At 38.9% G+C, this 24,436-nt stretch overlaps 2 protein-coding genes across 4 annotated transcripts in view; one reads left to right on the top strand and one right to left on the bottom strand.

The window, feature by feature from the left end:
- Dld (dihydrolipoamide dehydrogenase) overlaps window positions 1–14,294 on the top strand; it is a 19,280-nt gene extending 4,986 nt beyond the window's left edge. For both annotated transcript variants that reach the window (XM_031357367.1, XM_031357368.1), the window contains exons 3-14: window positions 2,280–2,359; window positions 3,369–3,437; window positions 3,994–4,063; window positions 5,319–5,419; window positions 5,824–5,967; window positions 6,663–6,764; window positions 10,085–10,275; window positions 11,014–11,184; window positions 11,747–11,936; window positions 12,420–12,557; window positions 13,571–13,660; window positions 13,751–14,294. In XM_031357367.1, the coding sequence (XP_031213227.1) occupies window positions 2,280–2,359; window positions 3,369–3,437; window positions 3,994–4,063; window positions 5,319–5,419; window positions 5,824–5,967; window positions 6,663–6,764; window positions 10,085–10,275; window positions 11,014–11,184; window positions 11,747–11,936; window positions 12,420–12,557; window positions 13,571–13,660; window positions 13,751–13,816 (1,412 nt within the window). In that variant the 3' untranslated portion in view covers window positions 13,817–14,294. The remainder of the gene's footprint in view (window positions 1–2,279; window positions 2,360–3,368; window positions 3,438–3,993; window positions 4,064–5,318; window positions 5,420–5,823; window positions 5,968–6,662; window positions 6,765–10,084; window positions 10,276–11,013; window positions 11,185–11,746; window positions 11,937–12,419; window positions 12,558–13,570; window positions 13,661–13,750) is intronic.
- Window positions 14,295–16,400: 2,106 nt separating this feature from the next.
- Window positions 16,401–24,436, bottom strand: part of Lamb1 (laminin subunit beta 1) — a 66,200-nt gene continuing 58,164 nt past the window's right edge. For both annotated transcript variants that reach the window (XM_031357365.1, XM_031357366.1), the window contains 7 exons: window positions 22,291–22,494; window positions 21,603–21,747; window positions 19,503–19,710; window positions 19,149–19,290; window positions 18,045–18,221; window positions 16,769–16,928; window positions 16,401–16,690 (listed from right to left, as the gene is read on the bottom strand). In XM_031357365.1, the coding sequence (XP_031213225.1) occupies window positions 16,554–16,690; window positions 16,769–16,928; window positions 18,045–18,221; window positions 19,149–19,290; window positions 19,503–19,710; window positions 21,603–21,747; window positions 22,291–22,494 (1,173 nt within the window). In that variant the 3' untranslated portion in view covers window positions 16,401–16,553. The remainder of the gene's footprint in view (window positions 16,691–16,768; window positions 16,929–18,044; window positions 18,222–19,148; window positions 19,291–19,502; window positions 19,711–21,602; window positions 21,748–22,290; window positions 22,495–24,436) is intronic.

The following is a 24,436-nucleotide window of genomic DNA, read 5'->3' as shown; positions in this document are numbered from 1 at the left end:
TCACTCTCTTCTATACTTATTACCCTTAGGTTTGGTCTTCTCATTGTGTCCTGGATTTCCTGGATGTTCTGGATTAGGAGTTTTTTGCTTTTTGCATTTTCTTTGACTGTTGTGTCAATGTTTTCTAAGGTGTCTTCTGCTCCTGAGGTTCTCTCTTCTATCTCTAGCATTCTGTTGGTGATGCTTGCATCTATGGCTCCTGATTTCTTTCCTAGGTTTTGTATCTCTAGGGTTGCCTCTCTTTCTGATTTCTTTGTTTTTATTTCCATTTTTAGATTCTGGATACTTTTGCTCATTTCCTTCACCTGCTCCATTGTGTTTTCCTGTAGTTCTTTAAGGGATTTTTGTGTTTCCTCTTGAAGGGCTTCTAGCTCTTTACCTGTGTTCTCCTGTATTTCTTTGAGGGTGCTATTTATGTTTTTCTTAAAGTCCTTTATCATCACCATGAGAAGTGATTTTATATCTGAATCTTGCTTTTCCAGTGTAATGGTGTGTCCAGGACTTGCTATGGGGGGAGAGTTGGGTCTCACTCTGTAGACCAGGCTGACCTCGAACTCAGAAATCCACCTGCCTCTGCCTCCCAGGTGCTAGGATTAAAGGCGTGCACCACCACCGCCTGGCACATGCAACTCTTTACACACCCTCACAATCATTCATCTAAATAGCACCTTAGACCCGGTAAGTAAAGCATGACTCTTAAGGTCTATTAAGACCTTAATATCCAATCAGATTTATATAATAATAAAATCACAATTTACAAGATGTCATACAATAATTTCAGAACCAAATAATAAAGACAATATTCTAACCCAGTTAATCTATTTTGTAAAAACCTTTGCTTGGTTGTATAACCTTGTGGAGTCTGACTCGTCCTCATCGTCTGCCTCCATGATGGCAACCTCTCTCCTCCTGCTCCTGACCCTTCTCCTCCTCCAACTCTAGCTCCACCTCTCTATTCCTGTCCAATCCCAGGCCTGTCACTGCCCTAATGTGATTGGATAGAGAAAAAGTTGCAGCTCTTCTTTCTTAGCTTTCCTGTGTTATGAATAGAGACGCTCTTAGAGAAGTAGGGGACTCCTTTTGACACTTGACCCACTATTTTTATTCTGCTTTCCTGGAAGTGTATTGGTTGATCAGCTTGAGGAAGTCAAAGCTTGTGATAGGATGTCTGTTACTATGCCTAGGAGATGTTTGAATATTCTTAAAAAGCAAATTCATCAGGCTGTGTAATCAGCCTGTTGATAAGGATCTGGTAGTCACAGCAGACACAGATTCGTTGCAGTTACATATTTTCATTCACTGTTTTATTATAGTCATTATTTCAATAAGTTGTGCTAAGTTATTTGGCTAGCTGCTTGGATATAGCAGTGATCTAAACAGACAAAACTAAGCTGCTTTGGATTTTACAGTCTTCCTGAGGAAGACAAACATCTAACAGATACTTGTAATCATGGTAAACAGTCCAGTGGCTAAGGATAGGGATTTATGAACTCTGTGTGTGGATAGGGAATGGTTACATAATTCTTTCTTGAGGATTTTATGTTTATACATGTAATGACTGTTATTAATTGTCAGCTTGCCTATATCTGGAGTCACCTAGGAGAAAAGTCTGAGGACTTACCCATGAGGATAGGTTAGCCTTTGAAGATATCTTAATTACATTAATTGGAGATGAAAACTAGTGACAGTTTAAACCATTTTCAGCCCTCAACATTCTGTATTATGACTATGAAGGAAGGTGTGTGTGTGTGTGTGTGTGTGTGTGTGTGTGTGTGTGTGGTTACTTTGCAGATGAGGGGTTAAAGTGAAGCAGGCCAAATTATTCACCCAAGATCACCTTGTTAGTGGTTTAAAGCTTTGGTTTTTGTGATTTTAATATATGAAGGTTGAAACTAAAGAATGGGATTGTATTAAATAAAAGGAAGAATACCAGAGGTAGAGTCAGTAACTAGATAGTTGAGGTTAGTTAATTTACTCCTGAACCTCTTATGTCATCCTTGCTTTCCTCATGTTATAGGTAGTTATGTCATCTGGCATACAGTAACCAGTAAGCAGCAGCTGGATATAGGGGTCATAATCTAGGACTTAGTTGTATTTACATATCTTATAATGACTAGAAGGTAAAAGTGGGATTTCACATGTTGTTCCATTTTTAGTAGCATCAGAGTACATCAGGTATCTTGGAACAAAATAATGCTATGCTGAACATGCTGATTATTTGGAGCGTTTTGGTAAATGCTAGTAGTTTACCATTTTATATCAATCTGTTCTTGTTACAGTTGATGCTGACGTGACAGTGATAGGTTCTGGTCCTGGAGGATATGTTGCCGCCATCAAAGCTGCCCAGTTAGGCTTTAAGGTAAGATAGACCAGAAGCAAAGGTTGCTTTGTTTTATTTTGGGCCAAGCTGGTTTTAGTCACAAAATGTTTTGCAGGCAAAAACATGGGAAATAATTTTAAAAATATTTTTTAAAAAACTTCTTTGTATTTGGATGTTTTATATGCATTCATGTATGTTTGTGCACTGTATGCATGTGGTGCCCACATGAGGCCAGAAGATGGCATCAGATCCTTTGGAACTGGAGTTACAGACAGTTGTGAACTGCTGTGTGGATGCTGGGAATTGAACCTAGGTCCCTTGGAAGAGCAGCTATTTCCTGAGCCACCTCTCAAGCTCAGGAAATTATTTTTTTTAACTATTGATTATTTGTAAACCTGAGATTGATGGGCTTTATTGGTTGTAGAAGTCTCACAGTATAGAAAAGCCAGCTATTTTTCTACTGAAATACTTGATTTTGGTTTGTAAATGCATTTGAGATAACAGTGTTAACAATAAAACAATATGGTAATGTTGGACAAAAATCTTTTTAGAATACTTCACTCTACTTTTTATTATTCAGATGGTAGAATTCAAAGGGTTCTTTTTTTAAAAAAAAAACTTTTTATTGGTTCTAAATGAATTTTACATCATGTACCCCAATCCCACTCATCTCTCCATTCCGCCCCCTGCCTTTGCACCTCCCCCAAAGAAATTGAAAAAAAGAATAAAAAGAGAGAAAAATATCATGTGGAAGTTATAGTGTGTCAGTGTGTTCCACAGTACACCCCTCTGTTCACACAGCTTTACTTGCAGAGTTCACTGAGATGTGTCACTGGTCTGGCTCCAGGCCTCTGGCTTCTGCTACACTATCTATACTGGATCCTCACTGAGACTCCTCTCAGATATCCTGTTGTTTCCCTGTGTCATGTCTGAAGAAACACAGGTTGAGTAGCTTGCTCTACAGGGCAATTAAGACATATATTTGGAATCTTGGTGAAATAAAACTTGCATGTTACCTGTTATTAAATAATGTTCTCTTTGGTTGTAGACAGTCTGCATTGAGAAGAATGAGACACTAGGTGGAACATGCTTGAATGTTGGTTGTATTCCTTCAAAGGTAAGCATGTGTTTCACACACTGCAGAAGAGATTGTTTTTGATTAGCTGTTGACTGCAGAGATGACTTGAGACCAACTTGGTAATCTAATACACTTCCTTATAAGGAATCTGAATATGTTTATAAGACTTTTCTATGTAAACCTTCTAGTGCTGACACGCTCTTGAATGTCATATGTACTGGAAATTCTTCCTGTTCTAGACTTTAATGTTCTGGTTTTTTGTTTTTTCTTTAGCTTTCCATTGCCACTGAAAAGATAATTAGTAAAATTTTTGTTCTTAAAGTTCTTGCTGTGAAAACAGGTCCCTTTTAACCTGCCATCTTGAAATGTGTCCTTATTGTTTTACTTTTAAAGAAAATAGCTATGTTTTGTTTTTTTATTCTTGTTTGTCTATGTTTTATGTCACTATTATTTATCTTAGGTTAATTGTGTGAGAAAGTAAGATGAATTTGTATGGTAGTATGTACTATTTTAAATGGAAATGTCATTTTGTAAGTGCTTTCTTGTTACAGAGTCTGTTTATGAGTATTTGGTAAATTTGCCTTACTTCTTTTAGGCTTTATTAAATAATTCTCATTATTACCATATGGCCCATGGAAAAGATTTTGCATCTAGGGGAATTGAAAGTAAGTATACCTTTTATAGTTAGTACCATACGTACTTACCTCTTGCTAAATACTGATGTGTGTGAACAGATGTTTATTGAAGGATAAGTGAGATAAAAGTCTTGCAATTTGGAGAGATTTACATAAGAATGTTTAATTCAGACTACCATGACAACTTCTATGCCTTTGCGCCTTTGCAAGTTTTTGCCTAAGTTCTGTTTTTTTGAGTGTCAGCGAGAAGAGTCAGTTTTTTATTTTCCTTACAACTTGCTAGATTCCTGCTTGCTTTGCTATTGCAGGTAAATCTGAAAGGAGGATGGATAGCAGCCACCTGAGCTGTGGAAAGAGCATAGAGAAGGAGTGGGAACAGGGAGAGGCTTGAGAGGAGGCTGTTCATAACATTTGCATGGAGTCTGTATTGTCTTCAGTCACCATATCTTTGGGGCTGTTTTTATCCTTTTTCTCCAGTTGTAGTTGACAGATACTTACATAAGACAGACTTAATGCACTTTGTGGCATTCTTTTTATAATAGTAGGTTTTTGAAAGAGGCTATGTAGGCAGTCCATTCAGTGTATAGATGATGTATATATATTACAGCAAGTATGTCGTACTCTGAAAGTACCCTGATGTTAGAAGACATAGGAGTGTCAGGAGACATGCAATATAGGCAAGCCTTTCCTGTTAGCTTGGTGGCCTTTGCTAGAAGTGTCTAAGAGTCTGTGTGTGTGTGTGTGTTACAGGCTTCATGACTGACTGCTGTGTCTACCTCTGCGGCTCTGTTGGGTTGAATTACATTGTTACTTTAATGTTCTGAGTTAAATGGATTTAAAACCTAGTTGATTAAACTCATTAAGATTTTTTTGTACTTTGGGATGTTCAAATATACACTTAATTGTTTTTGTTTCATGAAGTTTTAACCTTTGTCTTTATTTATAATTTCAGGTGATGTTCTACTTTGCCATTTTTACTTTATCTTCTAGACTAATAACCATCATAAAGTATTTGTAGAATGTGCCACAGTGAAATAGGATATTTCTATTTTGGACTGCATTTTTGGCACAGATGCATACCTAACAGTGCTTGATAGGTTCTGTTATTGTGACCTGATGATGTAGCTTTGTTGGGTGTGGTCATGACAGTTATTAAGTTTTAGAAGTTAATGCTATCTTTTACATAGTTTTATCAACATTGAGATGAATATTTTCAGATCTTGGGAACTGTCACATATTGCTTTTAAAGTTTAAATAATGAAAAGATTTATTTAACAAATTATAGTACCAGAAGTTCGCTTGAATTTAGAGAAGATGATGGAGCAGAAGAGTTCTGCAGTAAAAGCATTAACAGGGGGAATTGCCCACTTATTCAAACAAAATAAGGTTGGTGTTCAGTACTCAGATTTCTGTTTTATTTGACATATACATGAAATAATTGCTTTATGCTAATAGCCATGTTTTATGATCTTGGCCTGCTATGGGATATTGATTTAATTTATAATAGTAATAAAACATTTAAAAAGTAGTGTAATGCATTTATTATCATCCAAACCCTACAAAGAATAAAAACCAAAAGAAAATCCAAAGTAACATTACTCTGAGACAGATATCTCCAACATAGTGTTTTTGCTGCTACATGTACTGTATATTTTTAAGGAAGCATTTTATGTTCTGTGTTACCTAGAGTATTGTTCCTGTTATTCCTATCAGAAAAACATTTAAACTTTTTTTATAATTATTATTTTATAAATATTATAAAATGAATTTATAAATATTACTTTATAAAGGTTGTTCATGTCAATGGATTTGGAAAGATAACTGGCAAGAATCAGGTTACAGCTACAAAAGCCGATGGCAACACTCAGGTTATTGGAACTAAAAACATCCTTATAGCCACGGGCTCAGAAGTTACTCCTTTTCCTGGAATCACGGTATCTATGCTTTCTAGTTCATCTCTTACAACCTTCCTTACAAAACAGGTTTTTATGAATTCATCCTGTTTATAAATGTTGACTGAAACACTAATTTGGCAGCTATTGAGTACTGCAGAGTTACTTCTCATTATTTTGCAGTGATTATGATAAGATATAGAATACTTTATAATATATTTGAGTTCAACATAAAGGTAAGCAGGTGTGGTGGTGAGTGTCTATAATCCCAGCGTTTGGGAGGCAGAGGCAGGAAAGGAAGATTGTTATAAGGTCAGTGATTAACGGGTTTAGCAGCCAGGACTACATAGTAAGACTGTCTCAGAAAAAGAGCTGGTGAGATAGCCCAGTTGATAAAGTGTTTGTTGTCCACCTCTGTAAATAACTGGTCATAGCTTGATGGACTTGTAATCCTAGCAGAGCTCCTGAATGATGGCTTAGGTTGACTTTGGGCCTCCACACATGTAAACACACATACACATTTATACAACAACAAAACACAAAAGTTAACATTAACCATTTTAATTTGGAATGTCAAATGATAAAATTTCAGAGTAGCATTTTGAATGATGTGATATATCTGTAGATTACATCAAAGCAAATAAATGACTTAAAATTTTATTGGATGATATCAAGATAGTGACATACTAGATTTTCACAAGTAATTCTGATTGTTGTTTTTGTTGTCCTTTTTATAGATTGATGAAGATTCTATAGTGTCATCTACAGGAGCTTTATCCTTAAAAAAAGTTCCAGAGAAGCTGGTTGTTATTGGTGCAGGAGTAATTGGTGTAGAATTGGTAAGTAGGATCCTCCTTTCCCTGCTGCTATGGAGTTGGACGGGACTTCAAACCTCTTCTTGGCAGGCTAGAGGGATAACTCAATGGTGAGCAGCACGTACTGTTTTATCAGGGGACTCTTAAGGACAAGATTGGTAAGGTTTTAGGGAGTAGGCAAAAGGGAGAGATGGCTCATTGCTTAAGAGTACTTGCTGCTCTTGCAGAGGAACTAGGTTCAGTTCCCAGCACCCATATGGTGACTTTCAACTATCTATGGCTCCAGTTCTAGGGGATCTGTGCCTTCTTCTGGCCTCTGAGGACACCAGACATATACATGGTGCCCAGACATCCATTTATATAAAATAAAAATGAGTCTTAAAATCTGAAACACTAATTTGGCAGCAGCTATTGAGCACTGCAGAGTTACTTCTCATTATTTTGCAGTGATTATGGGTGGCAGACTTCTGTGACATGACACTCCTTCTTTCTGGAGCTGCATCCCTACCAGGTGGTAATGGTCAGCTTATCCACCTAGGTGATCACGGGGGCAGGTACCGAAAGGGAGGTTCTGCTTCTAAATGATGTGTGGCATTGGGGCCCCTGGCCTTGGGATTCATGGAGTTTTACTGGAGGTTTTCAAATAGACCCCTAACCTCTAAGCTGTTATGAAAGAGGACTCTGGGTGAGCTTGACCTAAATAGCCAAGGCCTTTTGTGAATGAACAGAAAACTAACACGGATTAATATTGAATGATGAGATTGAGTGGAAGGAAAAACTTGGTATGAAGACAATTCTAGACCAGACGGTACATGGATGGATTTTATGCTTAATAAAGAGAGGGGTGCTTGGAAGGCGGAGGATCGCTGATTGCAGGCCAGGTGGGGCTACACAGCAAGATCCCGAATCAAAAACAAACAATTAAAAAGCAAGAAGGATAAGGAAGAGAAGGAGGGGGAGGAAAATGGGAATGACAACCTTAACTAACCTCTATGAACTATTCCAAAAAGGGGAGGAAAGGTCTCTGAATTCGCTATTTGAGGCTTGCATCATCCCAATAACAAAATAGACAGGAACACAACAAAAAGAGAAAACTGCAGATCAAGATCCCTGATAAACAAAGATGCAAAACAGAAAACCTACTTCTATTTGATTTATTTATTTATTTATTTTTTGTATAACATTTTAGGTCAGTTGTTGTTAATTTTGCTTAAAACCTCAGTAGTAACAGATACACCTTTCCTTCCAACATAACTTATTTAGGTAAATCATTAGTCTTTAGTATGCCCTTTGTTTTATAGTCTGCTTCTTTGTTTTCTCATCATTTCTGAGCATTGAAACTGGTCTCTCTTTTAATCTAATAACCCTTGATATACCGAAAAAGTCTTCCTATGCAATCCCCAGGGTGATATCTGCACCTGCAGGAAGTAGACCCTTTGGATTGGTGTCTGTATAGGTTCTTAGTGATGTCCTAGCCCTCGTCACGAGTCTCAGCCTCCTGAAAATCTTTAGCTCTCTAGCTGAGAACTGGTTCCTGCCATGGCGCTTAATTCCCCATTAATTCCCCATTCGTGCTCTACCTTACTGGCACATTGTCTCTCCTGCCCTCATGTGACAGGACTTCCTTGCCTCATGCTTATGGTCCAGATTTGAGAGCACCTTTCTTTGTCTCAGTTCTCCTTTTGTTGTTCTTCCTGCTACTGGGAAAATACCAGTTTCTCTAAGAGTAATGTCTTCACCTCTCCTTCGTACTTCATAATATGTTTTTCTGCCTTCATAATGACTTAGTTCTGTGGTGCTTGTTTCATTTCTTTCTATAAATTTGGTCTGCTCTCTTATCTGCTATCCTCTCCCTTTTTTTGAGAGAATGTCTCATATACCCCTGACTGGCCTAGAACTTCCTATATAGATTAGTCTGGCCTTGAACTTGCAGCAGTCTTCCTGCCTCTGCCACCTGAGTTCCTGTTTATTTTCCGTGTGATTTATAGTTGAACATGCCTCTGTGCATACCTGGGTGTCACACATGCTCAGGTGCATTCCCTTGCAGACATATGCTTATATTTATGTCAGTAAGCCTTCTTGTGAGCCTTTCTCCCCACTCCCATCCCCCTAGTTACATTCTTTCCTTTTTTCCATCTTGTGCAGGATTTACATCTACCTTCTGGTTTATCTTTTTTTTTTTTTAATTGCTTATTCAGATTTTTTTCATTTATTTTTTTGATTGAGAATTTCTTACACACTTCTATTTTCATAACATCTGCCCTCCATTCACTCCCCTCTAGATTTTCCTCTATCCCCACCTCTTTCCCCTGTCAACTTCGTGTGGTCTCTCTTTTAAACTCACTGAGCCCATTTAGTGCTGTGTGCATGTGCGTGGGCACATGCCATCTACTGGAGCATGGGTAGCTTTTTCAGCACTCCATTCCTGAAGTGAACTTACCTCTGCAGCACTATCAATTGCCAGGACCTTCTCACCTAGGAGTGGAACTTTATCAGCGCCCCCGGTGGTCTTAATCTTGCACAGGTCTTATATATGCAGTCATAGCCACTATGAGTTCCTTGTGTGCAGTGGCCCTGTCATGACCAGCAAATACTGTTTTGCTATAGATGTTTGATGGCTCTTACAATCCTCCTGTCCCAATTTCTGCAATGATTCCTGATCTGGGGGAAAAGATGTGCTATAGATTTAGAGTTGGGCACTCCATAGCCTCTCAGTTTTTCTGCACAGTGACCATTTGTGTGTTTCTGTATTAGTCACCGTCTACTGCACAAAGAGGCTGCTGTGATGAAGGCTGAGAGATTCATTAATCCAGGTTCAGGGCAGGTCCTGGGTTTACAGCTGAGGCAACTTGTGCTGAAGCCAGTGCAAGATCAACATCATACTTCTTTAATCCTAGGACCCTTGTACTTCTTCTTTGCCTTAGACATTCTTCTCTCAGTCAGAGCTATAGATGGTTTTCTTCATTCTTCCATGTAAATGTTACTTAGACGGAAGGAAGCCTTCTGCAATCATGCTATCTAAGATGGTCCTGGATCTGTTTCCTCCTCTTTCTTATAGCCCTTCATGATCTTCCAGCATGAAGTTTATGTATTGTTGACTTCCTCTCCCATATTGTAAAGTTCCTAGGGACACCAGATTTTATTGTTTAGTAAACATATGCCTAATGGTCACAATGGACCTGGCGTATAGTAGATAGATATGGAATAGATAAGTAATAGATAATCTTAAACAGTTCCCTTTTAGATCCTAAAACTTTCCCTAAACATTTGCTGTTTTTGAGATAATTAGTAAATGTTGCTATGGAAACTTAGGTGATTTTCTTTTTCTTAAAAATTAATTTTAGGGTTCAGTTTGGCAAAGACTTGGTGCAGATGTGACTGCAGTTGAATTTTTGGGTCACGTGGGTGGAATTGGAATTGACATGGAGATATCTAAAAATTTTCAACGTATACTTCAAAAGCAAGGATTTAAGTTTAAACTGAATACAAAAGTTACTGGTGCTACCAAGAAGTCAGATGGAAAAATTGATGTTTCGTAAGTATGATACATTTGTTTTTGGCAAGTCACCCTTGCTTATCCCAAAAAGTACTTGTTTTCATATTAGTAAATATAGTCTAGACTTTTTATAACTTATTTAGCATTTTTAGACAGAACATGGGGACTTTGATGATGATTTACTTAAATTAATAACATGTATCTGACACTCATTAAATACTTACCTAATTTAACAAAGTAACTTCACAATCAGACAGTTGGTAAGAGGCTTGAACATGGATCTTTCTGAGATTTTTTTTTTTTTGAGACCTGGGGACCAAACCCTAAAGATGTTAAGCATGTAAGCAAGTTTTCTACCACTAAGCTACACCCTCAGCCATGAGTCTGTGTTCTTACCACTGTGCTACACTGCTAGGTTTTATGAGATTTTAAGAATTTTTTTTTTTTTTTTAATATATTTTTTATTTTTTTATTTTTTTGGTTTTTCCGAGACAGGGTTTCTCTGTATAGCCCTGGCTGTCCTGGAACTCACACTGTAGACCAGGCTGGCCTCGAACTCAGAAATCCGCCTGCCTCTGCCTCCCAAGTGCTGGGATTAAAGGCATGCGACACCACTGCCCAGCTTTTTACTTTATTTTATTTTTTTTATTTTGAATAAACTTTTTATGAATTTGCATGACTCATGTGTATAACGAAATAAGGACACTAGAAGTGCCGTGGCTCCTTTCGGCTGTTGATGTAGGTATGTGTTGAACAGTTACCCTGTTTGTTGTTTAGTATCGAAGCTGCTTCTGGCGGTAAGGCTGAAGTTATCACTTGTGATGTACTCTTGGTTTGCATTGGTCGGCGGCCCTTTACTCAGAATTTGGGATTAGAAGAGCTTGGAATTGAACTAGATCCCAAAGGTAGAATTCCAGTCAATACCAGATTTCAAACGAAAATCCCAAAGTAAGTTGAATAATTACCTATGTTTTCTTTTTAAAAATGTTATATGCGTGCTATTTTTATCTCTAAAGATAAAAAGTGACACATGGTGAGGCAGATATGTTGTAAAGGAATATCTAGCATTTCTACCCTAGTAATTTGATCAAGATTGTAAAAGTGATAGTAATGAAGACTGTTTTAATCCTTCCTAATTACTAATATCTTAATTGAAAATGTTTTATTTGCTGTTCAACTGTCTATTTTATTTAGAGATGAAATTTTGCTTTATGGTCCAGGCTAGTCTTGAATTAGACTCTAGCGATCTCCTATTTCTCTCAGGCTCTCGAGTGTTGGGCATTTTCAATAATTACAAATTTATTTTAGATACTGTTTTGAAAATAAGACTGTAAATTAAACATAAGTAATTGAATTTTTCATGGCTCAAAGATTAGCTATTTAGCTCTAGTTTCTAAAGACCTGCATTTGATTGTACTTTTCGGTGACTTACTAGTTAGACCTGTGCTTCAGTGATGTGACTAAATTTCCTTTGATGTTAGAAGGTCACTGTGTTTCTTTTTTCTGGTAGTATCTATGCTATTGGAGATGTGGTTGCTGGTCCAATGTTGGCTCACAAAGCAGAAGATGAAGGCATCATCTGTGTTGAAGGAATGGCAGGTGGTGCTGTGCACATTGATTATAATTGTGTGCCATCAGTGATTTACACACACCCTGAGGTTGCTTGGGTTGGCAAATCAGAAGAACAGTTGAAAGAAGAGGTAATCCTAAGGATGGGTAGTTTTACCCCATCATGGGATTTAAGCTAATGGCACCAGTGACTAGAAAAATGTATCTGGGCTGGGCAGTGGTGTTGCACGCCTTTAATCCCAGCACTTGGGAGGCAGAGGCAGGTGAATTTCTGAGTTCGAGGCCAGCCTGATCTACAGAGTGAGTTCCAGGACAGCCAAGGCTACACAGAGAAACCCTGTCTCCAACAAAAAACAAAACAAAACAAAAAAAAAAAACCATATCTGTGCCTTTAGTAATTCTGTAGAACATTATAGCTTATGTGTATTTGGCTTTGGAATACAGCCAGATGGCATTTATACTTGCTTACATTTCTTCCTACACTAAATTTTATTCTATGTGGCCTGAACAATTCCTTTCCTGGGATTTTCTTTCTTAACATTTGGAGATGATCTCACTAATGGGAACAAACTTGAAGAATGCTTAATGTATGTTCTCAATTTTGTTCTCCCCAGGGTATTGAATTCAAAGTTGGAAAATTCCCATTTGCTGCAAACAGTAGAGCTAAAACAAATGCTGACACAGATGGCATGGTGAAGATTCTTGGACATAAATCAACAGATAGAGTACTGGGAGCACATATTATAGGACCAGTAAGTATTGCAAAGTCAGAGAAACCCCAGTAAGCTCTCTGGGAGTGGTTTAATAGATGGAATTTGGTACACTTGCTCTTTCTATTCTGCTCTTGCTGATGACAGCTTGAGTAAGAGTTGTGTGCGGTGCTCCTAGCACAGTACCACAGCAGCACTTGCACAGTCTTGCCTACCACATCATCTGCTTGCACACTGCCTATTTGCCATGAGTGCCACGAATGGTGTTTGACAACTCAGTCTGTTGGGATGAAGCCTTGCTGACTCTGGTCCCACTTTGCTCTGCCCTTCCTACTCTTCTTTCTGACCTGATCTTTCTGCTCTTCTTTGCTCATTAATTTTTTTTTAAATTTTTATTTTATGTGTATGGGTGTTTGCCTACATTCATGTTTGTGCACAACATGCGTAAAGTGCCCACAGAGGCTAGGAGAAAGCTTCGGACCCACTGTGACTAGAGTTGTAGGTGCTGGGGACCAGGCCTGGGTCCTCTGAGAGAGCAGCCGATGCCATCTCTCCTGCCCCACTCAACTTTTTCTAGCAGGCCGGGCTTTGTTTGCAGTTTGAGGCCTGTTACGTGCATATTGTGCTCTTGGTGTAGACCACTCTGCTTCCAGACTTCCTGAGGGAAGATTTAGATATCACTGAGTCTGAAGTCTGTTTCCCTGCTGTGTGGTAGAATAGTAAAGTTAACAGTATGTAAGCTCTTCCTGTGACGCGTCTTATGACTTGAAACTCACTGTTCATATTTACATTTACAGTATTGTAGGAGCGGTGCCATTTTTCAAGCAAGCATAAAACACATAAAAATAGCAAAGTGGCTTCAAAGCTTAAGTGTCTCCTCTGTTACATTTTCTCCTAAGTTTTTCTTGACTGGGAAACTTTCCTGACTTTCCTTCAACTGTTGTTTAAACTGTGAAAGTTTAAAAACCTGATTTGGTTTTTGTTTTTTGGTTTTTTTTTTTAAATCATAGCATAGAGTTATTTTTGCCTTAAAAACACAATTTTTCATTTTCAAGGGTGCTGGAGAAATGGTGAATGAAGCTGCCCTGGCATTGGAATATGGTGCTTCCTGTGAAGATATAGCTCGAGTCTGCCACGCACATCCGGTAATTATTACCAATACACACAGGCTTAATGGCTACCCAGGTTTTCTTTTGATCATAATTGTTCATGTTTGCCCATTGCTTCCCTTGCAGACCTTATCAGAGGCTTTTAGAGAAGCAAACTTGGCTGCGGCTTTTGGCAAAGCAATCAACTTTTAATTAGAAGATTGTTTTTCTTAAAATCTGGAAGCTTTTGTCAACATTACATTTTTGAACAGGATAATCTCCCAGTTCCAAGAATTTGTAGGATGAAATTGTGAAACTTCTGGAAGGTCTTTAGTAGGTTTGAACAGAATGGAATTACCTTGTACCTATATTTCAAGTATTTTGTTCCAGTGCATTAATGCAAACAGAAGGCTACATATAGTAGCATCCTGGAAAGTTTCTGACCTGTTTTCACACTGTCTACGTGATTCGACTTCACTGAATTGGCAGATAGATTTTACCTCTAATTTAATGGAGGTGAATCTGTTGACAAGGAAGGAGCCGGAGAATATATGTGAACAACTTGAAGAAAACTGGCGCAGTTACTTTAAATTTGGTTTTCATATTGGAAACGAGTCAGTGACTAGAACAAGATTCAAATATGTACAAACAACTTATGTAAATAAAAGCGATTGTCTCTCATTTTATTTAACTTCCAAATTCCTGGCAGTTTAGAGGTAGAATTACATGTTTAAACATTAAGGTTATAGGTCTGTAAGTCTAAGGGGCATTCAGTTGCCTAAATGACGATTTCCTCCACAGAACTATTAAATGGAGACTTGTGATTATACCAGGGAATGAAGATACCAAAATAAACATGACTTAAATATTTATTTACTGGTTATTCTGAGTACATATTAAGATGGTTCTAATTCTTAACTACCTCTGATTACCTTTTAATTTTTAATTGTTACAGCTATAGCACTGAATGTTTTCACATTGTACAACAGTATTAAGGTATTTGTGTGGTCATTGCCATTTCATTTGTTTTACAGAAAACTACTAAATGTTTAACTTGTGCTTTAGGAGGAGTGTAAGGGAATCTGAAATATGTTGTATTTTCCTATGTGTATTTCCTTGCCTTAGTAAATGGCCTATTTTAATTTTTTTAATGTTTTTATTCTTAGTAAGTGGCCATTTTTTTAAGAGTGCTACAAAATTATATTTATTGATGTTATTCAATGTCTAAATGTTCCAATGACTAAGTATCTCAACAAAGGCAATGAACACTAGCACTTTATAGGTTATATCTAAATTGTTCATTTCACTTTTACTGAGTACCTCCTAAATTGATAACTACTTAAAAATATATAAAGAAAAGGTATTCACTTGACTGCAATTTAAAGGATATAGTTTTAAGCCAAGTGGGAATAATATTGGTTCTAAAAATATTCTTGTGTAAAGTACGGGCTTAACATTTAATTATCTGTAAAGAAATGAAAGGTCAAGGCAGAGGCAGGTGGATTTCTGAGTTCAAGGCCAGCCTGGTCTACAGAGTGAGTTCCAGGACAGCCAAGGCTACACAGAGAAACCCTGTCTCAAAAAACAAAACAAACAAACAAACAAAAAAAAGGTCAGTGACCATTCAGATGCTTTACTATTGTTGCACAATTGATGATAGTTCAAAGATTTCACTTGTTTCTAGTCTTTACCTCTCTCTACATTTTTTTAAATCAGTTAAATTGGCTCAACACCAACCGTCTACATTTGCAGATGAAGTTGTTCTGTGTCTTATGCTGGTATTTATTTTGCAGTACCTTTATGGTTTCGTTTTTTGTTGTTCACAATTTGCAGTTATCAGGAGAGTGGGTGCTGTGTGTGTCATTAGTGGAAGTGAAGACTGCATTCTTTACATCTAAAATGTCAATTTTAGGTTTGGGTGGTGGTTGATTTCAATCTCAAGCGTGCCCCCTCCTCTCTGGGAAGTTTGTAATTTAGAAATAGTAAAGCGTAATTTTATAATCTCCTAGTTATGTAGCTACACAGAAATGGCAGTTGTCTAACTGAAGGGTTCTCATTGAGTAAGAGAATACAAGTATATGCAAGGAGCTTGTAGGAACAGTCCTGAGTTGATTTAGAATATAAAAGGAAGGGCTTTTGTGGGAAAGATGGGAGCCAGACATAGCAAAGTGTGGCTGCTTTAGTATTCTTACTTTGGTAAAAGGGAGAAATAATTGCCTTATTTTAATTATAGCTGTTTATATAACCTTTATCCCTGCCTAGCTTCTTTTACACCTGTGTTGAATATTGGGGCTTGGGAGTGGTGTCTAAGAATGTATAAAGGCCAGGCTGTTCCTACTCATTTAGCTGTGTCATTGACACAACCTAGCAGTTAAATGGAGATGATCTTCATTATGCTCGGGACTAGGTACTTGTTCAAAATACCTGATCTTGAAGTTACCCAACGCTAAAGCTAAGAGTGTAAGTTGTATGTTTCAGTAGCTTTGCTCCATTGGCACGAAGAGTTTCCCTACAGTGGCCTAAGTCACCAAAATTCTGCCCACCAGTGGCCCTATTCTAGGTGGTAGAATGTAAAAGCTAGGGTTCTTTTGATTCTTAGAAATGGTGGAGCAACCAATAAAATGTCATAAGCAACCCTATATCCTTCCTGCTTAACTTCTATCAAGGATACCCACTGGGGGATTTAAAAAGAATATAGTTTTGGAAGATAGATGTTGACCTAACAAATGGGTGAGTATGGGCATGTATGTTGTCTAAAGTGCTTCACAAGTCCATCTTCACAGAGAAAGAAACATAGTATGTTTATATAAAACCAATTTATTTTATTTAACTCCATAAAAAAGTAGGTGGTTAAAAACATTAAATAGATGATGAGTTCTTTGTAGATGACTGCCTCAGTTTGTGCGTGTGGTTTCCTTTGGTCACGGAGCTACTCTCCAGCCCCTTCCTGTTATAAGCAGGTGCTGTAAACAGCAACTTTCTCACTGATGTCCTTAAGGAGTGAGCGGACCTCTCCTTCCAGTCGCATTAATTCTTGAGCTTTATCTTCTAAGTATTTCTGATTGTCCTCATATTTCCTTTCTAAGTCTGTGGAGATAAATAAAAGTAAGGTTGAGTATAGCCTTCACCTTTACAAAACACCGTAAGTGGGAAGAAAAGACCCACCTTCCAACAGCTGAAGTTTGCTGTTTGCTTGAGCCAAGAGTGTTTTTGCTTCATTTTGTAGCAGCTCAGCTTTCCTCCTGGCATCTGCTGACTCTTCAGTTTTTTGGGCAATTAAACTTTCTACCTTCTTATACTTTTCATCAAGTTCGCCATCTAGAGTCTGAAGATTTAAGACAGGAAGGTGAAATTTAAGACAGATAGGTGAAACTGGATGTCAGTAATTACATTCAAGAGCCCTAGATGAAAGACAATTCTTTTGCCGGACAAGCAAGCATAAAGTACTCGGGCTTCGTATTAAGTTGTAAATTTTAAAGACAATGCAAGGAAAATTAGGAATTATAAGTTTGCTACTGTAGCATACACATAATGAGAAGGTGAGGCTGGCTGTGGTGCACACACTTATATCTGGGCACTCTGGAGGGGGCGGGTAAGATCTGAGTTTGAGGCCAGCCTGGTCAACAACTTCCCTACCCCACCCTCAAAATAGAGAGCACAGGGTTGAAACAATAGGTACAAACTGATTATGAAAATTCACTTCTAGAGCTTTGAAATTTTTCAATAGTGTCATTTATTTTCAGCACCATGAAAATGTCTGGGAGATTTGTACCATCGGAAGCAGGATAAGGAAAGAGTAGTCTGACCTGACAAGTAATTTTTCTTAGGGTTTGCCTCTTCACAATTCAGGTGTGCTGAAATTATTTTTATGTAATACTGGGAAGCAATAATAACTTAAACTTTTTTTTAATAGGAAGAAATCAGAATTAGGTTATATGACAGATTTAACAATCCTAACTTCACTTCCAAGTTTAAAAAGCTGACTTTGGAAGTAAATTTAGAAATGAAATGTGTGTGTAAAACATAAATTTGCTAAATACATCACCTTCCAATGAGAGAAGAAAGGTAGTGATTTGATTTCTGTGTAAGAGACTCCTAAGCTCTTCCTATCCTGTTTTTTAAGTTATTTTCCAATGGATGACTAATTGCTATGTCAAAAAGACCTCTCTCTGTGAACCTACAGTACAGAAATACCAGTCTACTGTGTATACTTTTTAGAGTTCCACCTCAGATATAATTCATTCTTCTAAACTCATACTCAAGTTGAAATCTAAGGGTCTGTTTATAGTTTTCTCTCATAATCCATTCTCTATTCTTTTATCCAAAAGACTTCTGTTTTAAAATAGGTCATTGGGCTATTTGTATCTTACTAATGTCAAGGAAGGTAAGGAAGAAACTAGTTACCTATTTATCAACTTAGCTATGAGTTACAAAGACTTACCTTCTTAACATCGTCTGCATTCTGTTTTACAGAATATACTACATTTTCAATATATTCTGCCTCCCCAGAGTTCTGGGCAGCTTTACGCTTAAGCTCTTCCACATTCCTCTCAAGCTTGCTGATGCGCTGGGAGGCGTTGGCCAGGGTTTCCTCGGACGCTGCTGTCTCAGATTCAATCTAAATGTTAGTCATCGAGACTCCATTAGTACAAGTTCAGGGGAGGCGAGGCTGCTCTGCTAGTCTGCACTAGATCAGAAGCACTGATAGTATTAGGACAGCTTAGAGGCTTTTCCTAACAGGAGCAAAACTACAGTTATGAAGTAGCAACAAAATAATTATATGGTTCAGGGTCACCACGACACGAACTATAGTAAAGGGCCGCAGCATTAGGAAGGTTTTGAAGACTGGCTGAGATGAAGTACCCAGCTTCAGTTACTCTGCATCACACATCATACTCTCTGCAGATTTCAGGTAAAGAACATTCACAATCTCTGCAGATCTCAGCTAAAGAACATTAACAAATGAGCCAGCGCTGAAGAGGATTTCCAAGTTATGTGGAAAGGTAAACTGGCAACTTCAAGTCATCTTTTTAGATAGTCCTGTCCCCTCCATGTTAAGACTCTGGTTTGAAGGGGAGTTTGCTTGAAGATGTGAAGACTTGGGATACTAGAAATACCAAGTCACTCCAGAGGAAACAATACCTGGGCAACTGATAAGTGTCTATAGTTGGTCTCCTTGGAAGGACAACATGTCTTAGTTTCCCTTAAAAGTGAGCTTCAAGGATGGGTGTGTTCCACAAAACTAACTGAATAGCAAAACGTTTATCAAAGCTAACGTTGGTAGAGACACAGGGCAAAATCTGTAAATCAAACCAAAGATTCTCAGCCTCTTAAGGGTACCATTAACTTGGAAAAAATGTGCATAATAATTAAAATTAATAAAATTGTTTAAGCAATAGCGCTTAATTTCTGACACACTTTCACTTTAAAGGAGGGAAAACTGCCTGTGCTAAGAGAAACAGTTCTGATTTATTTAAAGGGGTAATTTTCAGTGTTACAGGGAATCGATGTGTTTCTCCCATACAGCTCAGCTCGAGCACCTTACCGATGTTAGCAGGTTTTGTGTTCCTTGGATATCCTCGTCAGCCTGTTTAATCGCCTTCTCTGCTGCAACCTGGGCCTTTTCTGCTTCTTCTAATGCTTCCTTCACCGTGTCTGCAGTGACTTTCACATCTGTTGCACTTTTGCTGAGCAGAACAACAAACACTGTGTTTAACATGAAACCATTTTTCCATTGGAAAAACAGCATTTTCTTTGAAAGCATATCCACCGGAAAGACCCTTTGTTAGTTAAAGAAGTCTCTTTTACGTATGCTAGTTAGCAGATATCACCCCCACTCCCTTACACACACACACACACACACACACACACACACACACACACACACACACACCCATACCTTGCTCTCTTAGCTTCTTCAAGCAACAGCTCAGCTCTGGCAATGTCAGCTGCACTCTGCTGCAGAATAACCTCTACTTGAGAAAGGGTTTCAACTCGTTCCCGGATGTCTTCTGTTAGGTTCTGTAACTGCTGTGGCGTGCTAGGCATTTCCATTTTCAGTACTTCATTAGCAACGGCTTCAATACTGTCTAGATCAGCGCTATCCTCTGAAAAGCCAAGACCAAAACACCATGGAGCTGGTTCACTCAGCCGCCTGTCATTACCCTTGCTATTTAGAGACAAGCCCCCCACATGGAGAAGTAGGTGCTGGAAGAGTTTTCTGTAGGCTAAAGAGATCATAGAAGATGGGGAACCAAGCAGGTTTTGAAGCCTCTCTCAGGCTGGAGAGAGGGCAGACAGCATGTTGTACATGTATAGCTGTGGTTTCAGGTTATGGAAGATGAGAGCCCAACATTTAAAGCTGGAGCTGCAAGGGGACAAAAACCTTTGCACTTAATGAGGTTGGTATACACTGTCCCACATCAGGGCTAGCTGGTCTACAAAGTGAATGAGGATAAGAAGGACTGCATATCAAAACGGAAAAACTTAACGCTATTCTTTACCAGTTACAAGAATTCTAGAAGGGATTGAATGCAATAAGAGCCAAGACAATGTATCATCAGCAAAACACTGGAGGGCAGGTCTCTTTAAGGTGTTTTCATTTTTTGACTAAGAACATAAATACGGACTCCAGAGTACTTAAACGGGGGGAAAGAAAACATGGTTAAGTCATGGCTTCCACATGTTGTTTCCAGTTGTCACTGGAAAACTGTTTTTATTAGTCACTTCTACTTTCTGTTAACAGAATATCAAGCAAAATAAATTATCATCAGTCCTCCAGTTTTTATAGGGACATTCCACTTTGAGCGGCATTTCAGCGGTATAGACCATGACTAATTCCTGGCCCGAGAGACATGGGAATGCCTAAAGGTTTTTATCCTCCTAAAAGGGTCTAGCAAAGGAATAGGGAGGGAAGGGGTCCTCTTCCCTCATCAGCCACTGTCATCACGTCAGACTACAACATATGATGGGGCTGTCTCATGAATGAAGCTGACAGGCTTAATGTGGGCAAAGTAAGCGAGTCCCAGACCCATGAGGTTATTTGGACCATTTTTGGACTTATGTGATATAAATTCTTTTTCTTTTCTTTTTTTGAGAAATGGTTTCTCTGTGTAGCCCTGGCTGTCCTGGAACTCACTCTGTAGTCCAGGCTGGCCTCAAACTCAGAAATCCTCCTGCTTCTGCCTCCTAAGTGCTGGGATTAAAGGCATGCCACCACTGCCCGGCTAAATTCTTAATTCTAATTCAGTTCGGAGTTTTCTGTGACTTGCACTAGTAATATCCACATAGATAATATGTGCAGTATGATCAAAACTTAAAATTTGAACCAGATCCTAGAGATTTCTCTATATAAAATGCCAACTGTTAGGTTCTGAACATAGATGACAAAGCCTTGGGGACACTGCCAAAGTAACAACTCCTTCAAGGTCCTCAAGAAATTCTAATTTAGTTTTCAGAGTAAAGCTTTTGACTTCTGGATAAGCTACTTAGGAGCCCCAGCAGGAATGGCAGCGCCTGCAGAACATTTGGAAGGTAATTCACAAAATTATACTTCAAGAAAAGATGGGCTACAGAGAGGGCTAAGCATCACGTACTTACTACCCCATCAGAGGACCAGAGTTTGGAGCGCAGCATTCAATTGGACAGCTTACAAATGCCTGCAGCTCCAACGGATCTGCTATCCTTCCTGGCATCTTTGGGCACCTTGGTACACACATATGTGCATACACATATCTTTTTTCCTAAGGCAGGCTGGGTCTCCTCTAGTCTTTTTATCACTGATGCTGATTTTCCGGCTTCTGTCTTTCAAGTACTAGGATTGCAGAAATGTACCTACAAGTTCAGTTTGAAATGAAGTATTTCTTAATAGATATTTTCTGTTAACTTTATTTCTTGCTGGAAATTTACTTTACCTACAACTTAGGAATTCTTGCCTCTCAAACAGAATCTCACAGGAACAAATGTCTGAATGTAGAAGTAAAATCAAACCACTACTGACCAGTCAAAAAGTTTCTGATCTGCTTGATGAGGTTCCTTAGGTCCTCATTGCTCTTGTCCACTTTTTGTTTGGTAGCATTTGTTTTCGACAGGACATCCTGAGCATTCTGCTTAGCCTCATCCGCTCTCACTTTTGCTTCAGAGACCTAAACATGAAGAATAAGCCATCTATGAAAGCAGCTTGCTCTCTCTAAAGCAGGTCAAACAGTCTAATGTCAACAAATTTAGAAACAAATTCATCTGTCTGGCATGTAACCTGAACATAGCCTGCATTATGCTTTTATGTAGATTTAAGCACTCAATATGCACATTCCTGCTAAATATTCTTAGGGCTAGCTAGCATTTGCAATGTTTTCAAAGCTGTTTTTGGCTCTAAAACAACTGGTTGTCTAAGAAGAATGTCACTTTAGAACAGTGCTCAATTTTGTGCAGTACAACAATTACATGTTCCCGCATATTGTTAATCTAAGATTTATGCTGCGTTTCTCCTAATATGCATGCTATTCCCATGAAGAGAGCAAATTCTTAGTCTGGATAAGAACCTCACCATTACCTTCTGACCACACAGAAACATCAGCTTTTACACTGGGCAGTGAATTTAGTCAGCATATGGAACTGATTCCTTTTTAAATCCTCCCCAAACTGCAAGCCAATAAAGCAAGAAAACCTGAGCCCATCCACTAACTTACCATCTTGGAGAGCTGTTCTACTTCAGCCAGGGCACTCAGGACATCACGGTCAAAATCCATGGCTTTCTGCCAGGCACTATGGGCCACAGTGACCAGACCACCACAGCCAGGCCCCCCACACTTCTTCTCTCCTTCGTCAGTTCTGCAGTTGGGGCCACCACATTCACTTTCAGAACAGTCAGCCCCTGGAGGCGTTCCACAGGTCTGCAATAAGCCAAGGGTCAGGAACAAGGGTTCAGGGTAGTCAGCAACAGAACGGCTGAGCGGCCCAGAGAACAAAGGTAGACAGGATACATAAAGTATTCAAGGATACTTGTTCAGAGATGCATGAACCATCCAGCTTGCTCCTATTAACTTTAATCTCCATGCCATCTACCCAAATGCGGAAGGATAGCATTATCTGCTTTTTCAAGTTCTGCCAATTGAGAGTCCGGACTAGTTTACACTCAGCAGCAAGTACTTTGCTGTCTGGCATGTACCATGGCCATAGCTTGCATCATCAGTAGGGGAGGATTTGAGTAGGGAAAGTGCTAGAACATTTCAGATGGGAAAGGAAGACAGTCTGTATGAACAAAGGAGAATATAACTTTTTCAAGCTTCCTCAACCACCCCATCCAGCTGGCACTCAGTCCTTTTTCCTTACCAGAAACTTCTTAAAGATCATACCACATGGTTATGGCAAACAGATGTAAACAGGGAAATTACAGGCATGCTGTATGATACAGAGTGGGTTGTGCAGGAACTAAGTTATATTTGACACTTTATGGAAACTGTACTGAAGATAAGCAAGATTTACTGCAATGGGAAGGAGTTACCAGAATACCCCCAAACATAAAAGGATCGTTTTTAAAGATTCAGTGTTTTTAGTAGAGATACTGTGTTTGGCCACTTTAGAATAATTGTATGCCTTATGGCAGAAAATGAGTCCCACTCAAGACTCGAACTTAAAGTCTTAGGAGTGCTTTCTAAAAGCTCTCTGGCAGCACACTAGATCTACTTTGTTTCAACAAACATGAACAGGGATAGGGAGCCAGCACGGCTGAGCTTTTCTCAGTGAAGAACAGGAAGTAAGTACTGAGGAAGACAAAGAGGGAAAAAAATCTCTTCACAAGAAAATGGCAACTGAGAACCCACAGAAATAATCACAGGGTAATTAAGACAAAAACAGTGAGAAAAAAACAAGAAGCCATGTCTTACAGAAAAGCCTGCAGAAAGAGGGTGCTCATCTGTAGGCCAAAGCTGCCCCTCCACGTCCATTTATCACCCACTCTTAAGTTCCACTCTGTTGAAAGCAGAAGATAATACCAAACCCCAAACCTTGCAGGTGTCCGAAAAACTGATCCCAATACAGGATAGGTGACATGCTTTTGTCTGTTTCTGTGTTGCAGATGTTGGGGCAAGAGGGCTGATGGCAAGAGGGCAAGATGGACAGAATGGTTAATAGAGTTTTTCCTGTCTCCAGTACACCATGGTTCTTAAGTGAGAAGCAGCTCAGCTTGCTACAGGGAGTGAGGGGTGCTGCTCTACGGTGCTGCTGGGGTCTGTGGTGGAGGCATTCACCCTCCTATGCCTTGAGAGACCTGGAAATACTGGGTGCTACCATCTACGGTACCTAGGGCCTTGAGTGTCTTTGCAGGCTTTCCACCTACCTGACTCTTGAAGATTCCTTTGTCTAGGCTGAGAAAAACTAGAAGATAATGTTGGTGTATATCTCAGTTGTCTCAGGTTTCCTCCCATGAAAAAGAAGAAGGAAACTGCAGGAAAAACCTGGCTTGGCTTCCTTTTGGCCTTCTGCCTGATTTTCATTAAACTCACTACTCAATTTCATCTGGCTCCAGAGTTACTTTTTAAAAGCTTCTAAGAAATTAATATGCATTTTTAGGCTAGCACAGACCTTAATCTTTACCAGGTAATATTACTGGAACAAAGGAACATTTTAGCAAACACCAATGGAAAAACTTTCTGCCCCTGAACAATTTTGAATTCTTCCACTTGGATGCTGCAGTTCAAAGCAGAACAAGCAAGTTGGTTTTTTGTTTGTTTGGTTTTTTTTTGTTTTGTTCTGTTTTAAGGCCATACTATATAAAGGCTCTAGTTTCAGTAAGAAGTTCTCCAGCTGATACAGGAGGTGGGGGAGTGGATGCAC

This window comes from Mastomys coucha, unplaced genomic scaffold (genome assembly GCF_008632895.1).
Source record: "Mastomys coucha isolate ucsf_1 unplaced genomic scaffold, UCSF_Mcou_1 pScaffold6, whole genome shotgun sequence".
NCBI classification, from domain to species: domain Eukaryota; kingdom Metazoa; phylum Chordata; class Mammalia; order Rodentia; family Muridae; genus Mastomys; species Mastomys coucha.
This window is presented reverse-complemented; position numbering and strand designations above follow the sequence as displayed.